Source organism: Callorhinus ursinus, unplaced genomic scaffold (genome assembly GCF_003265705.2).
Source record: "Callorhinus ursinus isolate GAN/ISIS: 27379988/994484 unplaced genomic scaffold, GSC_fseal_2.0 scaffold3, whole genome shotgun sequence".
Taxonomy (NCBI): Eukaryota; Metazoa; Chordata; class Mammalia; order Carnivora; family Otariidae; genus Callorhinus; species Callorhinus ursinus.
The window spans coordinates 64148980-64175255 of NW_027397065.1; the positions used below are offsets into that span (position 1 = coordinate 64148980).

The 26276-nt window shown below is 37.5% G+C and overlaps 1 protein-coding gene across 9 annotated transcripts in view; it reads left to right on the forward strand.

Annotated features, from left to right (window-relative positions):
* CPLANE1 (ciliogenesis and planar polarity effector complex subunit 1) overlaps positions 1-26276 on the forward strand; it is a 141652-nt gene that overhangs the window by 100173 nt on the left and 15203 nt on the right. For 7 of the 9 annotated variants that reach the window (XM_073890981.1, XM_073890985.1, XM_073890987.1 and 4 more), the window contains 8 exons: positions 881-990; positions 1341-1536; positions 1945-2094; positions 6704-6957; positions 10410-10494; positions 15622-15786; positions 19482-19512; positions 20232-20363. In XM_073890981.1, coding sequence (XP_073747082.1) covers positions 881-990; positions 1341-1536; positions 1945-2094; positions 6704-6957; positions 10410-10494; positions 15622-15786; positions 19482-19512; positions 20232-20363 — 1123 coding nt within the window. The remainder of the gene's footprint in view (positions 1-880; positions 991-1340; positions 1537-1944; positions 2095-6703; positions 6958-10409; positions 10495-15621; positions 15787-19481; positions 19513-20231; positions 20364-26276) is intronic. The other 2 variants (XM_073890986.1, XR_012377604.1) reach the window with 2 other exon arrangements.

A 26276-nucleotide genomic window follows, 5' to 3' on the forward strand; every position in this document is an offset into this window, starting at 1 on the left:
AGTTATAGGTTAATTTCCTAAACAGGTTTTTTTGAAATCTCCTAAACAAACACGACTTAATATATCTGAAATGGAAATAGGAAATTACAGCATTTTCTCTTCTTTCTCTTTCTTCTTTCTTTCTTTCTCTTTCCTTCTTTCTTTCCTTCTTTTCTTCCTTCTTTCCTTCTTTCCTTCCTTCCTTCCTTCCTTCCTTCTTTCTTTTCTTTTCTTTTCTTTTCTTTTCTTTTCTTTTCTTTTCTTTTTTTTCTTTTCTTTTCTTTTCTTTTCTTTTCTTTTCTTTTCTTTCTTTTCTTTCTTTCTTTCTTTCTTTCTGTCTCTTTCTTCTCCATGCCCAGTATGGAGCCCAACATGGGGCTTGAGCTCACAACCCTGAGACTAAGACTTGAGCTGAAATCAAGAGTCAGTATATGCTGCCGAAGCGGCACTGAAATCAAGAGTCAGACACTTACCGACTGAGCCACCCAGGAAATTACAGCATTTTCTTCACATGACTTAGATACTTTAGTATCCTTGTGAATCATTCATATAATCATTCAATAATCAGTCTCTATTCAACTACGAATTACTCTAAATTGCCTTTAGAATAGAATAGAATTTATTTATATCTGTGAAACTTCTACTTAGATTTTTTTTAACATTTTATTTTTAACTAATCTCTTCATCCAAAGTGGGGCCCAAAGTGGGCCCCACAGTCAGAACCTCGAGATCAAGAGCCCATATACTCCACTGACTGAACTAGCCAGGCGCCCCCTACTTAGATTTATAACAAAAAAAATTTTATGTTGTTTGTTGCTAACTTGTTGTAATGCTGATGACTCAGAGCTATTTACAGTTTTTTTTTTTTTATATTCCTGATTTTTCTTTTCTTAATTTTCAGAACATGAACCTTTGAATGTTCCTCAAATTTTGGCTCCTGATGTATGTCTAAATCTCAAACTTCCCACTGAAATATCAGAGAAACCTTTGTCACCTTCACCATCTGATCTGGTACTAAATTTGGTATTGCTATTCAGAGGTTATAATAATACATTTGCTAAAATTTATTATGGTTATCTGCATTATTTAATTGTGTAGATGAAATGAGCCTAAATTGGCATTTTATGTAGCTTTGTTGGAAAGATCAAAAAAATAAGATTTCTATGTTATGCCCCAGAGTATTGTAAACTAAGACCATAACACGTACTTCCTGCAGTTTTCCCTAAGTTAGACTCATAAAAGCTCTTCTTGCCTTTAGAATTAAATCTCTCTCTCTTTTTTTAACAAGGGCAAAGGGTGCAGACTGGCCCTACAGAGTAAAAAGAATGTAACCCTCTTTGATTTTATGTGTTTTGGTTCAGGTTGGACACACTTACATAAATGTGATTGACATTAAAGCTGATGATCTACAGGAATTGCCTGTCAAAGAAGAGCTTTCAAATGATACTATTATCAAACAGCCAAGTGATCATCTGGAGGCCCCATCTTCTGCAGAGTTACATTACATGGCAGCTTCAGTTACAAATGCTGTTCCCCTGCACAGTTTTAAGAGTGAAGGTAATAATTTTTTCCTACTTTTTAAGTAGATTAAAAACATTTTGAAAAATTCTTTAATATAGCATTGTCACCCCTTAAGTCTCTTAGCTCTTCTCCTGCAAACCCGCTATACTTTTGGATGTTTATATTCACATTTAGAAATGTTCTTTTGGCAGGGGAGGGCCAAAAGAACCTCCCCTGCAGAGGGTGAGGGAGAGAGAATCTCAAGGAGACTCCATGCCTAGTGCAGAACCTGATGTGGGGCCCTATCTCATGACCCTGAGATCATGACCTGAGCCAAAATCAAGAGTTGGAGGCTTAACTGAATGAGCCACCCGGGCGCCCCTAGAAATGTTCTGTTAATCTTCTAACTACCTTGTTTAGAAGGTTAGAAAATCAATCTTTGTATGCTTCTCATATTCTTGATAGAGTCTGCCAATTCCACTATGGATTTATTTTTTAAACCTGTGAAAGTGTCTCCATCCTGTCTGGCTGGAAGAAGCTGGAGAGCAGGCAGTACAGATGTGAAGGAGCCTGGGATCGCCTCCCCTATACCATCAGAAATACGGCAGGATGAAGGTGAATGCCCTACGTGGATAACATGACTCTCCCCTTTCCCTAATTACTGATAATATAGAAACAAGTTATAAAACTTGGTAATTGCAAAAGAAACCAGGAAAAGGCTCTTCCCTTGCTAAGGAGAGTGGGGTCAGATAGGTAAATGAGGTAGAGTCATGGTTCCAAAGTCATGGTTCCATTATTTTGCAAGGAGACTACAGATCTGTTTGTACATATGTCATTTCTTAATTAAGGAGCTAAAAATAAATATCCTATGGGATGTCATGAGTGCTTTGGTGTTAAAAAGGAATTCTCCTATTTAAAAAGGTGGGAGATTCTAGAATAACACATAGAGTATACACAGGTATTTAGCCAACAGTAAAATATTATTAGTAAAATACTCAGTTTTATAGTTATAAATTAGATTGTGTTATTCTAAAATATTTGCAAGATTTAGAAGAATATTTCTCCAAAACCTAAAGTTATTACATCCTATGAATGATTAGTCTTTTTTAAAAAGATTTTATTTATTCATTTGATACAGAGATACAGAGAGCATGAGTAGAGGGAGAGGGAGAAGCAAACTCCCTGCTGAGCCAGAAGCCCAACTCGGGGCTCGATCCCAGGTCTGGAGATCATGACCTGAGCCGAAGGCAGACACTTAACTGACTGAACCACCCAGGCGCCCCTGATTAGATTAATCTTAATATGCAGTCAGACTTCCTGCAACAGAAAGCCAGTCTGTCTTCTGGGTTCCACAGCTGCTAGGAGGAGTGCACCCAGCCTTGTGGTTGTTAGATGCTTGGGGGCACAGTCCAGCCCTGTCTGCTAATTGTGTATCAACAGTGGGCACTCAGGAGATGTGAGGAGTAAGGAAGGGATGGATGGCAGGGAAACCTCACATTAGGATGTGTTAGGGCATGTCTGTTACAGCTGTGTATACCAGTAAGTGCTAGCATGTCAGATTTTGAAGCCTTGGCTCATTCTCTCTCCTGTCATGGGGCTGTTCGGTGTATAGATATTGAAGGGAGAATGTATGAAACTAACAGTCTTTTAGGGAAGTGTGTGGGAAATGAAAAGAGCTTGACTTCTAGATTCAAGTAGAACAGACCTAGTTTTTGGTCCCAGCTCTATCCCTTCATAGTTTGGATACTTTTTGCAAGTAAATTAACTTTATCTGATCCTTACTTATATCTCTGTGGGACACAACCTCATTGGGTTATCATGTGGGTTACATCTAGCCAATGCCTGTGGGCTCCCTGGGGCTCCTGGGTGGTGCAGTCAGTTAAGCATCTGACTCTTGGTTTCGGCTCAGGTTGTGATCTCAGGGTCATGGGATCGAGCCCTTCGTGGGGCTCTGCACTCAGCGCAGAGTCTGCTTAAGACTCTCTCTCTTCCTCTCCCTCTGTCCCTGCCCCCCCATGCTCTCTCTCTTGCTCTCTCTCTAAAATAAATAAATAAATCCTTTATATGCCTGTGGGCTAGTTTCCCTTCATTTCACACTAGTCAACTTTTGAAATTCTGCCAAACTGGAACCAGACGCATCTCTTTGTTACCCCTGAATATCCTTGGCCAGCATTTCAAATGACCACGAGCTACAGGTTAATTTCTTTCATCAGTCAGATCAAGTCTATTCAGCCTTTTGGAAAACCCTTCTCTGGGGAGACTGGTTACAAAAATATATCAGTGGACCCTTCTACTCTTATTAAAGAGAACAACTTTAAAATGCCAATTTAAAAGGATGTGTTTTATATTTTGAAAATATTTCATCATGGTATTTACATAATATACCTTAAAGATTCAGAACCTAGTTACATAATAGAGTTAAATGGATTTGTATTATAGGAAAAGGCTGGGAGAAGGAGGGACAGGGTCCCTAGGTATTTAAAACAAAAGCAAAGGAAATAATAAATTCCTACTTTTGGTGCTACTTGCTCACCATTTTGAATGACAGTAGTTCCTTATTTTAGAAACTATCTCCAATAGGAATGCTTTCAGCTATTAATAACAAACAGAGCTTTGCTGGCCAGAGAGAATTTTTCAGGGTCAATGGAGCTCAGTGTTTAACCCTCTAGGTGATTTTTCCTATTAGTCAGTGGGAGTGGAACAAATTCTCTAAAGAGAGGGAAGCTAGTTTCATTATGTCTGTAGGCCATTCTGGATTTTGAGCATGTCCAGCTCTTTTGCTGTATTTTCTACTCGAAGTTTGTATACAAAATTCTTTCCTGAGAGTGACTAAGGAAGACACTTCAGGCTGCTGAAAACAGGAAGGATAGATGGTAAAGTACTGTGAGAGTCAAGCTGGAAAAGGTCAGGCCAGGTATTCCTGACAGGCTCGGTCAGTAGAGCATGTGACTCTTAATCTTGGGGTTGTGAGTTTGAGCCCCATGTTGGGTGTAGAGATTACTTAAAAAAAAAAAAAGGTAAGGCCAAAACGGGTAGTGGGAAGTGACACAACAGCCATTGCCTGCATTGCAGTTTGCCATTATCCTCTCATGGGAAGCCTCATGCTGGCCTGAGGCTGAATCACTTGTTTAGGGATTCACATTTTTCAGAGTATTTTGTTCCATAATTTAGTCTTCACAAAACTTCTGCAAGTTAGGTAGGTCAGGCATCATAATCCTCATTTGACCAGCTATTCAATAAATGCTAAGTCAGGGGCCAGATATCAGGGCTCAAGAAGAGTGTAATACTAGGCTCTCTCCTGGGTGCTCACCTAGAGAAGGAAAGGAAGGCAGAGAAGCAGAGGGTTACGAAACACCTTGGGAAGTGCTGTCAAAGTGGTCTGGATGAGATTCTTGGGAAATACAGCTTCTACTCCATCTCTAGGGGGGACAGGGACATTTAGGAGAGACACCTCAGTGGAATCTTAAAGGAAAGTTGGACTTGGTGAGACTGAAAGACTAGATTGTGCAGTGACGTGGAGGTTTGATGGAGACTGCAGAGGTTGAGAGAATTAAAGTTTGCTTGGAGGCAGTGGAGTGGTTTTGTTTGTTTAAGACATAGCAAGAGATGAGCTGGAGAGGGAGACAGAGGAAAGACTGAATGGCATTGTCCTCATACTGAGGCATTTGGATTTTTAGGATGAAGGAATTAGAGAAACACTGAAGAATTTGAGGTGGGAAAGGAACAATATCACATTTACGTTTTTTTTTAATTTAGATTTTTTTTAAAGATTTTATTTATTTATTCATGAGAGACAGAGAGAGAGGCAGAGGGAGAAGCAGGCTCCCCGCCAAGCAGGGAGCCCGATGCGGGACTCAATCCCAGGACCCTGGGATCATGACCTGAGCCGAAGGTAGACACTTAACCGACTGAGCCACCCAGGCGTCCCTCACATTTATGTTTTAAAGGATCTATATGGAAGGTGGACTAAACAGGGGTAAAATAAATTAGAGCTAGAGATGCTATTTGGGGTCCATCTATTGTGAAAGCTTCAGCTAAGCAATGGTAGTAGGAATGGAGGTTTTGGTTGGTAACCATCTATATTTGGTGTTACTTTGGATCTGAAGGAAAGAGAAGAACCTTGAATGACTCTCAGGCCTCTGGCTTTGGAACGTGGGTGAATGATAATGCTACTCACTGAACTGGAGAATCAGGAAGAGGGAGCAAGTTGGAGGGACAGAGCGAGGAGTTTCAATTGATAGGCTTTTGGGACAACCTAAATGAGATATCCAGGACATAGGTGGATTTAAGGGCTGGAGCTCATGAAGATGTCATGTGAATTTGAGAGTCACCTGTGCGCCAGTGACATCAGCCAGGGAGAGTGTGCAGAGTGAGACATGAGCCGAGACAGGCACTCTGGAAGGACTGATGGGTCGGGGGGGGTGGGGTGGCAGAAGGGAAGAACGAGAAGGCAACGAAGAAGGAAGAGCACTAGAGGGAGGAGGAGACCCGGAAGCTGGAAAAAGAACACATTTAAAAAAGAAGTGTTTCAAATTTGGGACAAGAATCAATTGAGTTTTAAGAGTAGGGAGAGTCATTGGCTTTGATATTGGTCTTGGGAGGTTTAACTTTAGCCTGAGATCCCACGTAGAGTTGGTGGTGGCCCACAGTGGGCCTAGCTTTTACTGTGTGACGCTGTTGGTTTTCAAGTCCGGTTTTAAAAAGTCAAAAATAGGGGCACCTGGGTGGCTCAGTCGGTTAAATGTCTGACTCTTGGTTTCGGCTCAGGTCATGGTCTCAGGGTCATGATATCAAGCCCTGCGCTGGGCTCTGTCCTCGGTGGGGAGTCTGGTTGAGAGTCTCTTCCTCTGCCCCTTTCCCCACGCTCGCTCGCTCTCCCAAAATAAATAAGCAAATCTTTAAAATAAATAAAAAGTAAAAAATATTAAATAAAGTTGCTTTTTGATGAAGTATGTTTTTGTAGCAGAGGGTAAAAGTAACATTCAGACTGCCTCATATATGGAGTTTTGTGGTAATAGTAATACTGTTATGTATTCTTATCTCACCACAGACAGCTCTCTGAAGTCGAGAAGCTGAAGTGTTATTTCTGGGTGTATTGAAACAGATTTGGAAGGGAAGGTTATGTTGACTTAAAATGAGGTCTTCAAAAGAATTAGATCATCAGCATCTACTTCTCCCTTAATTCTAATCAATTCTGATATTGATTACCTTTATTAATATTTAGATATGCTGAAGCCAGATTTTCAATTCAAAGAACAGAGCTCAAAGTCAGCTGCTGCAGAGGATGATTCGCTGTGGGAGCAACTGCAGGATGTGTCTGCCGCTCGTCCTGCGCAGAGCTCTGCAGCTCGCCGGCTCGAGCATCTCACCTCTAAGCTTCAGGAAATTGATGCACAGCTGTTAGCAATACAGAACATTGCTGAAAACATAGAGCAGGATTGCCCCAGATACAAAATGCTAGATCGACATTGTGATAAGGTAGACTGTCTTTATTTTAGCTGTTTGTTACTGAGTTATTAGATTTGTAATGTGATGTAATTTTAGACATTTGATTTTTCAAAATAATGGGAAATTTGTTTTTTTTTTTTTATTTTAAGCTAGGGTTTCTCAACCTCAGCATTATTGATATTTGGGCCAGATAATTCTTTGTTTGGTAGCATCCCTGATCTTCACCTGCTAGCTGTGCTGTAATTATAAAAAAATGTCTTCAGACATGGCTAAATGTTCTCTGGGGGACAAAATCACCCCCAGTTGACAAACACTGCCTTAAACTTCTAAGACGTGAACCAATGCTTCCTACCAGGAAAAGAAATATATGAATTACAAAACAAGAATGTGGTTTTAAATGAACCCTGCTCATAATTGAGTATCATTTCCTGCAGCAGGACTTTTTTAACTTTATAAAAATACTATTGTCTTTATATTTGGAATTCTCAGTTTCTTTTAAATATTTTATATAATAGGAATGTGGTCCTTAGATGTTTTCTGTATCTTTAAAAAATACCCATAAGAAAGAGATTATTTATGTGTATTGGCATATCATGGTAGTTAGACAAATAGGAAGTCTCAAACATGAATTATTTTGTATAAACCTGTTTTTTTTAGGAAGTAAAATTTACATAAAATAAAGATTAAGGAACAAAATAGTAAACATATTTTAAATGTGTTAAAGCCTTGTATTGGGAAATGCAAATTAGTCTGCAGGATAAAAATTTCATCATTGACTTACCTAACAAATACTCCAGGTTACTAGCAGGTTGACATTTTAAAAGATGTGTTTATTAGGTTTATAGTATTTCTTTAATTCAAACATTTAGCACATATTAAAAAGTTAAGATTAAACTTATGTGAAATTACACAGAAAAAACATGAGGTAGGACTACTATTAAGTAATAATATTATGATGTTTATTTGGTTGTTTTCCTTTTTGTTTTTTTAACCCAGACTTAGATCTAGCACTTCAAAATGAGTGTTAAGTGTTAGAGTCATCTTTGGAACTCCTTATTCTAAGGAATCACTTTCTAAAATGGCCTTATGTTCTAGTATATTAAGCATATCTACAGCCAAATATGTTATGTACACTTGAATCTAGTCTTGATCCTGGCTTGCTCCAGAGTCCAAGAATCATTACATTTATTAATCTTCTACTACCTGCTGGGCCCTGTGCTAAGTTCTGGGAATAGAAAGATAAATAAGGCATACATAGTCACTGCTCTCAAGCAGCTTAGAATCTAACAAAAGAAAATAGACGTATACACCCGTTAATACATACGAACAGGGTGTGGCGAGAACAGCACAGGTACACATGACCTGTTGGGGCTGGACAGGTAGGTAAGTGAAGCTGTGGCGTCAGAGATGACTTTGTAGAGGTAACTCTGGAGTTGGCAATGAATCGATATTCACGAGTTAGATAAGGAAGGGCTGATGAAACAACGTGAGGTGGAGGTTGATGGTACTGGGCTTTAAGACATCTGGCAGGAGAGGGAGGTAGGTGTGTAGATAAGGAATGATGGGAAGTATTGTTTGCCGTGTCAAGTGGTTAGGATTTTGTCCTATACTATAAATAGGCAGGAGGGAACCACTGAAGAATTTTAAGCAGTGAAATGATGTGATCAGACACTGGCAGCAGTGTGGAGGGCAGATTGGAGAGGATAGGCTGAGAACAGGGAGATCAGGTGGGTCACAGTGGTTCTAAACTTGCTGCTCATTAGAGTCATCTTGGGGAACTTGTTAGAAATGCAGACTTGTGGGCTCATACCCCTGAGATTCTGATTTTAAGTAATTCTGGGGTGGGACCCAGGAATTTGTATAATTAATAAGCTTCATGAGTGATTCTTATGCAGCTAGCTCGATACTGGGCTTACTGATTGATGTTTGGGACCCGCTGAGTACCAAGCCAAGAAGTAATGATAACCTGAACTTAAGCATTGGAGATGGAGAAGGATGTAGCAGGACTCAGAGGGTATTGGGCTATGGGAAGGTGAGGAAGAATAGATTCACAGTGGTATCTGGATTTCGAGCCTGGGTGAATGGGGGAGTCATTTTCCACACTAGGGAAGAAGTAGTCTGTGTGTTTTGGGGGAAGAGAGGCACAGTGATTTCAGTCCAGAACATCTTAAATTTGAAGTGTTGTGAGATTAGTAGGCAGTTGGATATATGCTTCTGGAGCTTAGGAGCTAGATTTGGGTTGATGGTACAGATTTTAGAGTCCTTAAGAGGAAGTTAAAATCCTAACAGGGCACTCACCCAGAGAGAATACACTGAATGAGGGGAAAAAGAGGGCAAAGGACAGAATTCTGTGGGTGCATGAACTTTTAAAGATGATTCAACAACAAAGCACGAGAAGGAGCATTCTAAGGTAGTTAAGAAACTCAGGAGAAAGCAAACCAAAGGAAGAGTCTCAAGAAGGAATTTCCACAGATCTGGATCTATTAGATAAAAGGACAGCTGTGCATGTCATGATCTTTTTCAAAAATATACATGCCAGCCCTACTGAATCTGGGGTGGTAGTCTGGGGACAGAGGAGGGGGCAGTGGCTTGGCGGCGGGGAGGGTGTAGATCACACACATGTATTTTGAAAAAGCTCCCAAAAATTCTGTTATGGCGCCCCTCTCAGCCCAAGCCTTTAAATACTGGAGGATAGGGACTGTGTCTTTTGCTTGGTAACATGGCAGGCATTCAATACATGTTCATTTAATGGTTGTCTTTACTCTCTCAGTTCTGGATTCTGACAGTAATAGAATCACATTTATATAATAAAGACTTATCACCAGAACAGTTGTTAATAATGGTAGTGCAAGCCTGGGAGACAATTTCAAAGGAAGAGTTTCCCAAAGGAAGGTGGATCAAACTCCATTAAGTATTTAGTTTGCTAAGGTGACTACTTTGAGGGAACTAACACTAATTTAAATGAGAGATTTGGGGATATTGTTTTAAAATGTTCTCATCCTACTATAATGCACACATAGATACAAAGATTTTGACTTGTTTATTTTAATTAAGAGAACAGACTTCAGGCCTGGAAGAGACAGAGGGATACTTGTGGACAAACACTGACTAGGGGCTTTGAAGACCTTGGTTCAAATCCATGTCTTGCCACTAAGAAAGTCACTGAATTTCTCTGGGCCCTGTTCTCTCATTTTTAAAATGAAAGGTTTTGTCTAAATGGTAGCTAATGTTCCTCCCCAATCTAAAATTATCTGATGTTGTTTTCCTTATGATGTCTAAAAAGGTTAAATCATTTAGACTACAAATAAGTAAAAATTTCCTTCTCTTCACCCATCCCCACATTTAGCTCTTACTAGATTTAATCCCATTTCTTTCACTTGTTACCCTAATATTTAAAAGGTACATAAGATTATCTAACAATATTGTGAAATTATCAAACTATAAAATTCTTAAGTTATTTTGTTGTGTGTATTTTTCTACAGGTTGAACCTGAAGATCACATTGAATTGTCTTCTGGTCCTGAATCTGAAAAACCATTGGCTTCAAAAGCCATTGGCATTTCCGAAGGTGTGTGTGTGTGTGTGTGTAGGGGGAGTTGTGGGGGCACTGAAGCCTCGTTTTGAAAGAATAAGCATTGCCTTTTGGGAGCTAGAGAACTAGGAATAGTTTTCATTTGTGAGCCCAAGGCCGCAGTCCCCTAATTTAGATTAGGATTATTCTTGTGATTATGTGATTGGCTCCCACCCAGACCATTGTTTTCCTGAGAAGCCAATGCCATAGCCTCCTAGAACGGGGCGCCGTCAGCCACACACTTGCTGAGTGTTGCACAGAGCTTGGTGCTGAGGTTGCTCTTTGTCCCTGGTCAACTGCAGAATTGGGATTCGAGGTTCTGGTTATATGGCCAGGCAGTGGTGAAATAGTATATGTTTGAATTTCTTACTGAAAGAATGAAGTTAGGGTAGTTACTTAAAATTTCTACTCTATTTATAGTTGTTTATCCCTATATTCTCTTTCAGTCAGTCTTGTCAGCAATTTAATGTGGTTTTCTTTTCTTTTTCTTTTTTTAACAAGCTTTGGTTTGATTCTGTTGCTTAATTTTCTTTTTCATAAATTTCTACCCCTTAGCTTTATTATTTCTTCGGTTTTTGAAAGCTTAACCTGTTGGCTTTTTCCTAACTTCATTCTTTCTTTTTTTCTAATACATGTATTTGAAGCAGAACAGGGTCCTGCAAGGACCCAGACAAGAGCGCTGATATGCACCATATTTTGGTGGTGTTTTGATCTAGATAGTTTGTAATTTGTATTAAGATGTCTTCTTTAGCTCATAAAAGGGATACTTAGCTTCCTGGTATTATGGGGTTTGGCTATATTTTTATTCATCTATTCATTGCATTATGATTAGGTAAGTGTATAATAATAGCAATTCTTAGATATTTGTTAAAATTTCCTTTGTGGCCTGGGATGTATAGTCAGTTTTGGTAAATGTTTACTTGAAGAGAATATGCATTTACTGTTGGTTTATGTAGGACGTGTGTGTGTGTGTGTGTGTGTGTGTGTGTGTGTGTGTGTGTGTGTGTGTGTTTAGTCAGGCTTTTAAATTGTATATTTATACATATATATATGTTTAATCAAACTTTTAAATTGTCCAGATTTTCTATATTCTTTCTGATTTTTTAGTTTGCTTGCTCAGAAGGGTGCATTAAAAATTGCCCACAGTGATTGTGGAATTTCTCCTTGTGATTCTGTTAAATGTTGCATTATATAGTTGAAGCTGTGTTATAAAATGATTATGTTCATTATTGTTATATTTTTGGTTGACTTTTGCCCCTTTTCTCATTAATGACTCTCTTTATCCCCAATAATGTTTTTAGACTCAGTCAATTTTATCTAATATTAATATTTCCCTGCTATATCTTTTTTGATACATTTAATTTTTTAAAAATTTATCATGGAAAATTTCAATAGAAGACAGAATAGTATAATTAACCTTCATGTACCCTATATCCAACTTCAACAATTATCAACTCATGGTCAATCCTCTTTTATGTATACACCCACCCATTTACTCCTCCTACCTTTTCCTGGATGATTTTGAAGCAAATCCCAGATAGCATATTATCTACCTATAAATATTTTGTAAATATGTCTAAAAGATAAGGTTTCTTTTTTTAAACACAGGCGTAATAATATTATTGCTCCTTTTAAAAAATTAATATTGTCATATATCTAATCAGTGTTTCAGTGTTGTCAGCTATCTCATTTTTAAAAATAGCTTATTTTTTAATTCTAGTTAGAATCCGAGTGAAGTCCATACATGGCAGTCGTTTGATGGCTTATAAGTCTCTTTTAAGTTCTTGGTACCTTCTCTCTCTTTTTCCCCTTGCAATTGATTTGTTGAAGAAACATAGATGTTTGTCCTGAAGTGCTTTTCAGAGTCTGGATTTTGCTAATTGAGTCTCTGTGGGGTCATTTAACATATTTCTCTCGTATTTTCTGTAAGTTAGATATTCCTTTATTTTCAAGTTGAGTGATTATGTTGTAGTTGTGTCCAGCATATAACTAGATTTCACTTGTAAAAGTAGTTAATTTGTGTGTCTTAATCATCAAATATAATTATATTATGTATATTGTGATTACTGATATATTTGTGCTTGTTTCTATAATCTTATTTTGTGCTTTCTATTTACTGTGTATTTTTTCCTTTACTTTTTGAGCTGCTTTCTTTCCTTCCGTTGGATTGGGTTTTCTGTATTCTCTCTTTTCCTCTCTGTTGGTTCAGAAATTACACATTCTGTTTTTAATCTCTTAGTGATTATTCTTTTTTTTTTTTTTTAAGATTTTATTTATTTATTTGAGAGAGAGAGAATGAGAAATAGAGAGCACGAGAGGGAAGAGGGTCAGAGGGAGAAGCAGACTCCCTGCTGAGCAGGGAGCCCGATGTGGGACTCGATCCTGGGACTCCAGGATCATGACCCGAGCCGAAGGCAGTCGCTTAACCAACTGAGCCACCCAGGCGCCCTCTTAGTGATTATTCTTGAATGTTCAATATTCATAGTTGAATTAAAATTTAAGGCAAATATATTTACCTCCTAAACAATATAAAGACTTTAGAGCTTTTAACATTGACCTGCTCCCTCCCTCCCTCCCATCTTCCCTGATATTGTTTTCTAGTATTTTAGATCTACTTTGTTTTTAATTTAGTCTCCCATGTCTTTTCAGTCAACACTTACTTGAACTCATCAGCATGTTTTCCAGTTTCTTTGCCTTCAGTTGCTTCTTTTTAAAAAATTTGTAACTCAAATAATGTAAATATGTAAACCATGAATGTATAAAACCAAAACACAAGTTTCAGGAAATAATACTTACCCTTATTGCCTGAGATGCACTCTGGCAAAATTTTCTATTCTCTGCTATTGTTGCTCACAATTTCTTTTTGCATCTACTTTCTTGAGGATTGTTTCCTTCTTCCTTCCTTTATTAGTTCTTCCATCTAGAGCATGTGAGTGGTAAATTCTCCTAGTCTTTGAAAACATCTTTAATTTTATTCATGAGCGATAGCTTACAGATGGGGACAGAATTCTAAGTTGATCCTCATTTTCCCTCAACATTTTAAGGATAATATTCCATTATTTACTGACATCTCTAATTGCTGAGTTTATACTACCTATGTGCTGTCTGTCCAGTTACTGTTCTTTTATCTCTGAATTCTTTTAACATTTTCCCTTTATTTTTAGTTTATTTTATATTTTTGATACAAGTGTGTCTTGGTGTATATACTTTTATTTTTATGTATTTATTTTTTAAGAGGTTTTTTTTTTTACTTGGCGGGGAGGGGCACAGGAAAGGGAGACAGAGAATCCAGATGCAGGTCTCGATCTCACCGTCTGAGATCACCGCCTGAGCCGAAATCAAGAGTCGGACACTCAACCGACTGAGCCACGCAGGTGTCCTCAGTGTGTATATTTTTAAAATTTATTCTAAATGAGAGTTGGAATGATTATTTAATTTTCAGGTTTAATGTTGGTTATTTTTCATCCATTTTCTTTTGGAGTATTACTTCCTCCCCATTCTTTCTGTTCTGTTTTCTAAAACACCTTTTAGAGCTATGTTGGGGGCGCCTGGGTGGCTCAGTCGTTAAGTGTCTGCCTTCAGCTTAGGTCATGATTCCAGGGTCCTGGGATCGAGCCCCACATCAGGCTTCCTGCTCCACGGGAAGCCTGCTTCTCCCTCTCCCACTCTGCCTGCTTGTGTTCCCTCTCTCGCTGTGTCTCTCTCTGTCAAATAAATAAATAAAATCTTAAAAAAAAAATGAGCTATGTTGGACCTTCTCACTTTATTCCCTGTCTCTTAACTGTTAATTGCCACCTTTTTATCTCTCAATGATGTACTTAGGGTGATGTCCTCAGATCTGCCTATTAGTTTACTAATTTTCTCTTCTGCTATATCTTTGCTATAGGATTTAGTTTTTTTACTATATTCTTAATGTCTAAGTTTTATTTCTTTTTCAAATCGATTTACTGGATGTACTGTCCTGTTCTTTTATTATGGTTTCTATGTCTTCTTTTATCTATTTAATGATTTTAGTAATATTTTATGCCCTTTCAGATTGTTTTACTTCATGATTGTATATTCTCAATTGTCAGGTCTGCATGCTCTCTTTTATGGTGGTTTCTTTGTGCAATTTGTAATTTTTTTTTTTATCATGAACTTATCTTTAGGGGAGTTCTGCTGGGTTGTGTATGTTTGCCTTTGATGTAATTTTGTATTTGCTTCTTGGGATCTACTGAAGTAGAAAAATTTGGGGGACAAGTTTTTATATACATTTCTTGGCTTGTAGTTGCTATAGTACATAGATAGTATAAATTCAGATCCCATACCTGTTTGTGGCATGACAGAGGTTTTGTTTTGTTTTTTTAATTATGTAACGTTAATCACCATACATTACATCATTAGTTTTTGATGTAGTGTTCCATGATTCATTGTTTGTGAATAACACCCAGTGCTCCATGCAGTACGTGCCCTCTTTAATACCCATCACCAGGCTAACCCATCCCCCCACCCCCACCCAGAACCCTCAGTTTGTTTCTCAGAGTCCATAGTCTCTCATGGTTCATGACAGAGGTTTTGATTTCTCAGAGTTGACTTGTTTTTCTCCCATCTGCTATCAGGCAGATAGAAAACTTCTCTGCTGCTGGTTTTTATGCTTATTTTATGGACAAAGCTATCCTTCAGTGCTTTCGGCCATATGAAGGTAGCTCAGTTCTCTCTACTGCAGATGGCAGAAACCACATCTCCTTTCTGTATGGACTCTCCCAGCATCATTGCCCATATATTGCCCAGCTTTGATTCCTTTTTCTTTCTGGCACTGGGGGATTTCTTTATTTATAGGGTTTGGTTGCATATTAATCTATTTTTTTAATTTAACATTTCGTCTGTGTTTCTATAACAGGGTATGAACCTGTCTACTTTAGCTCAGTCTGCCATGTTTTCTGAAACTGATAATAAATTTAATAGTTTTTTTACTATGAGGGAGATTAAATTTTAAATATATTAAATTATTTCATTATACAGTAGAAAGTTATCAAAATAATATGTTGTAAACTTCTGATACATCTGTTGCCATGTGAAAGTGTTAACTGTTACATCTTTTTTTCCCCATGTGTTTTTTTCCTCTACTATTTTACTTTGGATTAGTATGTTTCCTGACTCATATGAATAAGGAGGCTCAAAGTGACCAAGAGGAGACTTCAGAAGCTGAATTTTCAGTAGCAGAAACTCATTCTAGTCAAAAAACCCATGTGTTTCCTTCTGCTGATTCGGCTCTCAGCCTTTTCAGTGACCAGAATACAACTTCTCCTGGTATCGTTCTTCACTTTTTTCATTTACACTCTTGTTTTCCAGTATACTGTTACTTAAGAGTATTTTATTGGGAACACAGTTGTGAAGGATTTGTGAAGCCATTTTGCAATATTTATACATTTCAGGGGCGGGAAGTTAAAGATTGTGCCATTTACTTGAACTTGATTGTCATCTTCCTAAGATCTATTGCAAGCATGTATCATCATCTCCAATAAGATATATGATTAGATATCTCCAAGTTATTTTGCTAACTTATTAATGTTAGATATATAGCAACTGGACTTACTATACTATCTGATTTTTATAAAACTTGAGAAATTCAGACTCAGCCAATATTGAGAACCTGGAGTTTTAATTATGAAAACAAAACAACAAACAGCTGTAGTTTCTGGAGACTGCCGCGTCCCAGATAAGGCTGCTGTATGTGCACTGAGCTCGGTGTGAGCCTAACCTGCGAGGTGGATGCCATTATTAGCCCCACTGTACAGTTGAGAATATTGAGACTTAGACAAGTTTAGTGCCACTTTTCATTCTATTTCATTTGGAGTTGGCAATTAAAAATGTTCTTCTTTAGTCCTAACAAACACATTTTGTCATATGAATAATAGGTCATACTAAATACAACACTTGGACTACTGACAGTGGCTTTGAAGTGTGTTTTTTCTCTCAGCTATTGATGGTCAAAAATGATGAATTTACTAAGTGTTTATAGTATGTTTTATTATCATTATTAAAGTAGCATAAGCAGTAAAAAATGCTATTTTTAAATGGCATAGTGGTTATTAAAAGAAAAGCTATTAAGAAGCTGGCTTTAAGTTTTATAATTTTTTTCTCTAAATTCTTCCTGGATTCCATTTGTATTTTGGTCATCATCCTATGGGGTTGATCATTTCGAGTTACGAAGATTGAATGTTGTATATAAAGTACATAGCTCAGAACCTGTTTGATTCCTGTAGGTCCTCAGTCATTTGTAGCTTTCGTTTTGACGCTTATGGGAGAGAGTTGACAGATGAGGTTAAAGAGGTGGTGGAGGGTATCTGAGAAGTGAACACTCCATTTTATATCAGGGCATCATTGGAGAATTCTGAGCAGAGAAGTGGAATGAGGAGGTTTTGAAGACTAGAATGGAGACATAGATCGTTTAGTGAGCTGTTACCTTCATCTGACTTTGGAATAATAAGGGCCTGGGCAGTGTTGTGGGAAAGCAGGAGACATTCTGAAGGCAGCTCATGTTACCCACTCACTAAGCGGATAAAAGAGGAGGAGAAGGAGAACCTGAATGGCGATTTTGTGTTGTCATACTGTAGGAGCGAGGATATCCTAACTCTGATGTCAGATTCTAGAGTACCCTAAGACCAAATGTAACATAAGGTGATGTTGGGTATATAAATGGCCATATTTAGGACCCAGTTTTTGACAGCAAGTAGAACTTGATGAGAGGTTTATGCTTGAAAAACAGATGTAAGAGCCTTTTACCTAATTATATAGTCAAGACTTGGTGCATCTGTTCTCAGCAAGAAATATGGAAAAAGGGAAAAAAAACCAAAGAGCAGCTTGTGAAACGATACCCTTGGGAGAGCATGGGAGGCCTCCCTGGGAGGGGGATGGACAAGCAGACTCTGGTAAAGGGGCTTCAGGATGAAGTGAGTGGCTCACAGTTGCACAAGCTACCAGAATGTCAAGAATAAAGATTGAATGTGTTAAGGACTTTAGGGACTTTCAGGTAATATCCAGAGTAGAAGGCTGTTTGGGGACAAAGACAGGCTCAAGAAGCTGTACGTATCGACTACTTAACAGTTCTGATGGTAAAAGGAAGTAGAAAAATAAGAGAAATGAAGTCAAAGATCATTTCAGGATGGAGATAAAGACAAACTCTTTTAATGTTTAAAGGAAGAAGAAAACAAAGGAGTAGGAAAAGTGAGATTGAAAATATTCATTCAAAATTGTAATAGCTTCTTAAATTAGGTTGCAAGAGAAGAAAGGAAAAATGTGAATAAATGTCATAATACATATAAAGATAATTAAAATGTTTTTCTCTAGCATTCAATGTCTAATGTAAACTAAAAAGGAAACCAAATTACTATTTTTTAGAGTGCAGGATTTAGAAACACCTAATGGGTGTTTCTTTTTCCAAAGTTGGTACTACTTCTAGTGCTCAAAAACAGCTCAGATTTCCTCATTTGAAATTGACTTCCATTTCTTAGCACATTCTTGTGAATGTTCTTAACAGTGGCAAATAATTTATTCACTGAGGATGGATTTAATTTTGGGTAACAGCCACAAGATTTCCAGAGGCATTTCTGATAAGTGGAGTAGATAATAAGGCTGAGTGTCACTGTTTGGAATTTAAAAAAAAAAAAAAGAATTGTGCTTTTCAAGGAATAAAGTTGATCTGTTGTGTTCAGTAAATTGTGAAGGCAGTTCCCAAAGGAAGAGTTCCAAAAATGGTTTGAAAATGAAGTAAGGATCAAATCTTCCTGTGTAACTACTGTTAAAGGTATTTATTTGGATATAATACTTTTCTGCCCTTTGATAAAAGGAATCAGAAAGAAATTTCATTTCTCAGCAGTCAGACCTTTTATATCTGATTACTCTATAACCTACATCATTATCATTTTTTTTCTTTTAGTAATTGAGGATTTTCTTAATAGTTAAATCTAAGGGGTGCCTGGCTGGCTCAATTGGTAGAGCATGCGACTCTTGATCTCATGGTTGTGGGTTTGAGCTCCATGTTGGGTGTGGAGATTACTTAAAAATCAAAAAAATCTTTAAAAAAATAGCGAAATTGAATTAATTGCTATTAAAACCTCACAAATGCCCCAACTCTGAGAACAAAGATAATGTAAAATCTTTGATTTGAAGATTAATAAATTAAACAAAACAATGTGCTTAGGAAAGCAAAATTAATAGTAAAGACACGTGGATGTATAAGTCTTGGGGCAGGGTAGATTTGTCTAAGAAAAGCTTAACAAGGAAACATTTTTGAGAACACTTTCCCCCGTAGTAACTCAATTCTCTTTGAGGATTAAACATATCAAAAGTTGAGTAGGTATTTTGCTTTAAAGACATGTAGTTAATATTGGACAAGGTTTAAAAATTATTCTTTGGGTGTTGTTCTTCCAAGTAATGGCTTCTTGGAATTAAATTAGATATTTTCCCAAATGTATTACTTTTAGACCATCAGAGCATTTTTGTTTTGTTGTTGTTGTTGTTTTAGTAAATCTCACTTCTGTATTTTAAACTGGGTACTAAGCAAAGAAGGACTGTACTTCCTAAAGTATTCAGAGTACTCTGAATAGAAGAGTAATAATCTGAAAACGCAGAGTATTCACTACCAAATAGCATATTTAAGAGGAAGATAAATAGGTTACACATATATATCTTTAAACCTATTTGGAGGTTTAAAAATAATTTAATTTTACTTTTATTTATCTATTTTTTTAAGATTTTATTTATTTATCAGAGAGAGAGAGCAGGGAGGAGAGGGAGAAGCAGGGGGCCCGATGTGGGGCTCGATCCCAGGACCCCGGGATCATGACCTGAGCTGAAGGCAGACGCTTAACGCCTGAGCCACCCAGGCGCCCCTAAAAATATTTTAATTTCTGGTTATATAATTTCTAAATCAGGTTAATAGATGAAAGTAGAGAAAATTATTGACCCCCAATTTTTATTAATAATCTTTCTCTTCTTTTAAGGTGTGAATAACAGTGATGCGTTATTTGAGAGGTAAATATCTTTTAAGAATTAATTCACAGGTTTACTTAAGGTTGGGTATAAACTGTGTGCTTTGGAAATTTTGTTGTTCATTTGCATGTGAGCTTCTATACTACATATTTTTTCATGGACTAAAAGAATATAATTCTCATCGGGAATGGAGTATTTTAAGAAGCTGAGGATTGCTTTATTATATCCTTTATATACACCTATGTTTTAGCATAGGTAATTAGAATGCAGTAGACTGTGTTTGCTACACTTTTCACTGCATGTGTATTCAGCAGGCAGGACAGGTAGAGGTTATCTCCTCAGCCTTATGTTCGCTTTTTTTTTTTTTTTTGACAGAGACAGAGAGAGAGGGAACACAAGCAGGGGGAGTGGGAGAGGGAGAAGCAGGCTTCCCACTGAGCAGAGAGGTTTATGTGGGGTTCGATCCCAGGACCCCGGGATCATGACCTGAGCCGAAGGCAGACGCTTAACGACTGAGCCACCCAGGCGCCCCTTATGTTTGCTTTTCTATGAGCACATAAGAAGTCATCAATTACTGATGATTAGACTTGCGCTGAGGATTACTGGAAAGTAGAAGGAACATTAGATCTGTGTTTATTATTTTTGTGTTCATTTATGCTCTTAGAGGGCATAACTTTTAAACTTTACATGTTAATTTTTGTTTAATATAATTAAATTGTAGATACTGACTTATATTTCTCAAATTGCATTTGAAAATGAAGCATTTCAGTAGATCCACTCCAGATGACTGGATTAAATGATATTGCAGACATTATTGAGGACCTTATAACAAAAGATGGTGTTTCCAGTGAGGAGCTTGGTTTAACAGAACAACAAGCTAAGAATATCTCCAGGTAATCTTTGAATAATTCATTTTTAACCCATTTAAAATGTTTATGGTTCAAGAATATTCAAAATTGGCCATATTTTAATGTGATTTTTATGAAACAAACACAAAACTTAGATTTTTTTCTATCTGGGGAGTTTTCCCAAGGTCTCATTACTTTATTTTATTTTTGTTGTCATTATTATATCTTTAATTTATTTATTTATTTTGAGATTTAAAAAAAAATTTCAGTATAGTTAACATACAGTGTTATATATATGTATATATATATATATATTTTTTAAAGATTTTATTTATTTGACACAGAGCACGGTGGGGGGGAGTGGCAGGCAGAGGGAGAGGGAGAAGCAGACTCCCTGTTGAGCAGGGAGCCCGATGTGGAACTCGATCCCAGGACCCTGGGATCATGACCTGAGCTGAAGGCAGACGCTCAACCATCTGAGCCACCCAGGCGCCCAAAATACAGTGTTATATTAGTTTCAGAAGTACAATATAGTGATCCAGCAGTTGCATACTTTACTCAGTGCTCCTCAAGACAAGTGCGCTCCTAATCCCCTTTACCTATTTTACCCATCCCCCACCCACCTCCCCTCTGGTAACCATCTATTTGTTGTCTATAGTTAAGAGTCTGTTTTTTGGTTTTTCTCTTTTTCTTTTTTGTTGTTAGTTTGTTTTGTTTCTTAAATTCCACATATGAGTGAAATCATACGGTATTTATTTATCTTTCTCTGACTTATTTTGCTTAGCATTATACTCTACTGTCTAGCTCCATCCATGTTGTTGCAAATGGCAAGATTTCATTCATTTTTATGGCTGAGTAATATTCCATGGTGTATATATACCACTTCTTTATCCATTCATCTATCAGTGAACACCTGGGCTGCTTCCATAATTTGGCTATTGTAAATAATACTGCAGTATACATTGGGGTTGCATATTTCCCTTGGAATTAGTATTTTTGTATTCTTTGGGAAAATACTTAGTAGTGGAATTACTGGATCATAAGGTAGTTGAATTTTTAACTTTTTGGGGAACCTCCATACTGTTTTCCAGAGTGGCTGCACCAGTCTGCATTCCTACCAAGAGTGTACAAGGATTCCTTTTTCTCCACATCCTCACTGACACTTGTTGATTCTTAGGTTTTTTATTTTAGCCATTCTGACAGGTGTGAGATGATATCTCATTGTGGTTTTGATATGCAGTTCCCTGATGATGAGTTATGTTGAGCATCTTTTCATGTGTCTGTTGGCCATTTAGATGTCTTCTTTGGAGAAATGTCTGTTCATGTCTTCTGCCCATTTTTTTAATTGGATTATTTGGTGTTGAGTTGTGTAAGTTCTTTATCTATTTTGGGTACTAACCCTTTATTGGATATGCCATTTGCAAATAGTTCTCCCATTCAGTAGGTTGTCTTTTAGTTTTGTTAATTATTTGCTTTGCTCTGCAGAAGCTTTGTATTTTGATGTAGTTCCAATAGTTTATTTTTGCTTTTATAACCCTTGCCTCAGAAGACATGTAGAAAAATGTTGCACAACCAGTGTCAGAGATAGTACTGCCTGTGCTCTCTTCTAGAATTTTTATGGTTTCAGGTCTCACATTTGGGTCCTTAATCCATTTTTAATTTATTTTTCTGTTTGGTGTAAGTGGTCCAGTTTCATTGTTTTGCATGTTGCTGTCCAGTTTTCCCAACACCATTTGTTGGAAACAACCATCTTTTCCCATTGCATATTCTTTCCTGATTTACCAGTGATTAATTGACCATATAATAGTGTGATTATTTCTAGGCTCTCTGTTCTGTCTCATTGAGCTACGTGGCTGTTTTTGTGCCAGGACCATACTGTTTTGATTACTACAGCATTGTGGTATATCTTGAAATCTGGTATTGTGATACCTCCACCTTTGTACTTTTTCAAGATTGCTTTGGCTACATGGAGTCTTTTGTGGTTCCATACACATGGTGGGGTTATTTGTGAAAAATACTGTTGGTATTTGATAAGGATTGCATTGAAAAATACTGTTGGTATTTGATAAGGATTGCATTGAATCCTAAAAAAAAAAAAAAAAAAAAGATTGCTTTGAGTAGTATGGACATTTTAACAGTATTTGTTCTCCCAATCCATGAACATGGAATATCTTTCCATTTGTTTGTGTCATCTTCAATTTCTTTCATCATTGTTTTATATTTTCAGGATACAGGTCTTTCACTTCCTTCATGAGTTTTTTTTCTAGGTGTTTTATTATTTTTGATGTAATTGTAAATAGGATTATATTCTTAATTTCTTTTTCTGCTACTTCATATAGAAATGTAATGAATTTCTGTATATTGACTTTGTGTTCTGCACCTTACTGAATTCAATTATTAGTTCTAGTTTTTTTGGTGGAGTCTTTAGGGTTTCCTCTATATAGTATCTTGTCATCTGCAAATAATGAAAGTTTTATTTTTTTCTTACCAATTTGGATGCCTTTTTTCCCTTTTTCTTGTCTGATTGTGTAGGTAGGACTTCCAGAACTATGTTGAATGCAAGTGGTGAGAGTGGACATCCTTGTCTTGTTCTGGTCTTAGGGGAAAAGCTCTAAAGTTTTTTACCATTGAGTATGACATTAGCTGTGGGTTTTTCATACATGGCCTTTATTATGTTGAGGTATGTTCCCTCTAAACCTACTTCATTGAAGGTTTTAGTCATGTATGGATGTTGTACTTTGTCAAATGCTTTTTCTGCATCCATTGAAATGATTGTATATTTTTTATCCTTTTTCTTTTGATGTGATGTATCACATTGATTTGCAGATTTTTTAAAAAATATTTTATTTATTTGACAGAGACAGTGAGAGAGGGAACACAAGCAGGGGGAGTGGGAGAGGGAGAAGCAGGCTTCCTTCTGAGCAGGGAGCCCAATGTGGGGCTCAATCCCAAGACCCCAGGATCGTGACCTGAGGCAAAGGCAGATGCTTAACGACTGAATCACCCAGGCACCCCTTGATTTGCAAATATTGAACCACCCTTGAATCCTTGGAATAAATCCCACTTAATTGTAGTGAATGATTTTTTTAATGTATTGTTAATTTGGTTTGCTAATACTTTGTTGAGGATTTTTACATCTGTGTTCATCAGAGATATTGGCCTATAGTTCTCTCTCTTTTTTTAAGGATTTATTTATTATTTTAGAGAGTGTGGGGGGAGGGGCAGAGGGAGATGGAGAGAGAATCTGAAGCAGACTCCCTGCTGAGCATGGAGCCCAATGCAGGTCTCATTCTCACAACCCCCAAGATCATGACCTGAGCCGAAATCAAGAGTCAGATGCTTAACAAACTGAGCCACCCGGGTGCCACAGTAGTTCTCTCTCTCTCTTTTTTTTGTAGTGTCTTTATCTGGTTTTGGTATTGAGGTAATGCTGGTCTCATAGAATTAATTTGGAAGCTTTCCTTCCTTTTCTATTTTTGGAATAGTTTGGGAAGGAAAGATATAAACTCTTCTGTACATGTTTGGTAGAATTCATCTGTGAAGCTGTCTGGTCCTGGATTTGTTTGTTGGAAGTTTTTTGATTACAGATTCAATTTCATTGCTGATAATCAGTCTGTTCAAATATTCTATTTCTTCCTGCTTCAGTTTTGGGAGGTTATATGTTTCGAGGAAGAATTCTTGTAGGTTGTCCAATTATATTCAAAGTAATTATTGATAGGTATGTAGTTATTGCCATTTTGTTACTTGTTTTATGGTTGTGTTTGTGCTGCTTCTTTGTTCCTTTCTTCTCTTGCTCTCTTTTCTCATGGTTTGCTGGCTTTCTTTAGTGATATACTTGGATTCCTTTCTCTTCATTTTTTGCGTATCTATTACCGGTTTTAATTTGTAGTTACCATTCGGTTTGTATATAACATCTTATGCATATAGCAGTCTATATTAAGTTGATGTGTGCTTAAGTTTGAACCCATTCTTTACTCTTCTCCCCACCTCCTGTGTTTTAGGTGTATGGTGTCCTACTTTACATCCTTTTATTTTGTGAGTTCTTTGATTTTTATACATATACTTATTTTTATTATTTTTGCACTTCCTACTTACTCCTAGTTACGATTTTTCCTTTCCACCTTGAAGAGTCCCCTTTGACATTTCTTATAGGGCTGGTTTAGTGGTCATGAATTCTTTTAACTTTTGTTTGTCTGGAAAACTCTTTCTCTCCTATTCTGAATGATAGCCTTGCTGGATAGAGTATTCTTGGCTGCAGGTTTTTTCCTTTCAGCACTTTGAATATATCATTCCACTCCCTTTTGACCTGCCCAGTTTCTGCTGAAAAATCAGCTGATTGCCTTATGAGGTTTCCCTTGGATGTAACTGTTTTCTTTTCTCTTGCTGCTTTTAAAATTCTCTCTTTATCACTACTTTTTGCCATTTTAATTACTATGTGTCTTGGTGAAGACCTCCTTGGGTTGATTTTATTGGGGGATTTCTGTGCTTACTGGATCTGATTTTCTGTTTCCCTCTCCAGATTTGGGAAATTTTCAGATACTATTTTCTTGAAGCAAATTTTCTGCTCCCTTTTCTCTCTCTTCTCCTTCTGGGATCCCTATAATGCAAATGTTATTACACTTGATGGTGTTGCTGAGGCCCTAAGACTATTTTTATTTTGTATTATTATTTTCTCGCACCTGTTCAGCTTGATTGCTTTCCATTACTCTGTTCTCCAGGTTGTTGATCCATTTTTCTACTTCCTCTAGTCTACTATTCATTCTATCTAGTGTACTTTTAATTTAATTTATTGTGTTATTCATCTCTGATTGGTTCTTTTTTATGTTTTCCATCTCTTTGTTCAGGGTCTCACTGATGTCCTTTATTCTTTTTTCAGTGAACATCTTTATGACCATTATTTTAAGTTCTCTCTCAGTCATATTACTATGTCCATTTCACATGGGTTTCTTTCTGTGATTCTGCCCTGTTCTTTTATTTGGGACATATTCCTCTGTGTCTTCACAAACCTCCCTCCCCTATGCCCCAGGCATTTTTCAAACTGCTTCTTCTCTGCTGTATCCTGCAGGGCTGTCTCTTGTGCTCTCCCTTTAAGGGCAGGGACTCAGTTTCCTTTCTCCCTCCAGGCTCTCCCAGAGCTGAGCCTGCTGCTGTTTAAAGTTCCAGGTTTTAAGTCCTGCTGATTATAAGAACTTGCAAAATTCAACCCCTGTGGTTTCCGAAGTCAGATGTTATGGGGATTCATTTTTCCTGCATGGGCTCCTCAGTGTGAGGATCCGTTTCTCTCCCCTCTCCATGCCCGCAGCATCCGTCCCTCCAGTGGACAGTCCTGTGGTTCCATTTAGCCCCTGACTGTGTCTCCACCCTTCCTGCCCGCTTTGATGTGGCGTCTTCTCTACATTTAGCTGTGGAGAGTTTGTTCTTCCAGTCTTTGATCATTTTCTGGGTTATTTACACTGATATCAGTGTTATCTAATCATATCCATGGGATGAGATGAGCTTAGGGTTCTCCTACTCTGCTTTCTTCCCTGGAAGCTCTCATCACTTTAAGTACAACATAAATTTAATCCTTTCTTTTTAGAAGTAATTAAAGATTTTTTAAAAAGATTTTATTTATCCATTCCTTTTTAGAGGAAGAGAGCGTGTGTGTGTGTATGCACCTGCAGGCAAGTGGGGGAAGGGGTAAAGGGGGAGGGAGGGGGACAAGCAGACTCTGCACTGAGTGTGGAGCCTGATGTGGGGCTCAGTCCCACAACCCTGAGATCATGACCTGAGCCAGAATCAAGAGTCAGCCGCTTAACCGACTGAGCCACCCAGGCACCCCAATTAAAGACTTCATCCATAGTACTTTGCCCTAAATACTAATCCTTAGAATATGTATTAAATAGCCTTTTCCTGGAATATTAGGTTAAAATGTTTTTCCTTGCAATGTGTCCTGATCCAAGAACTGGTTCCTGATAG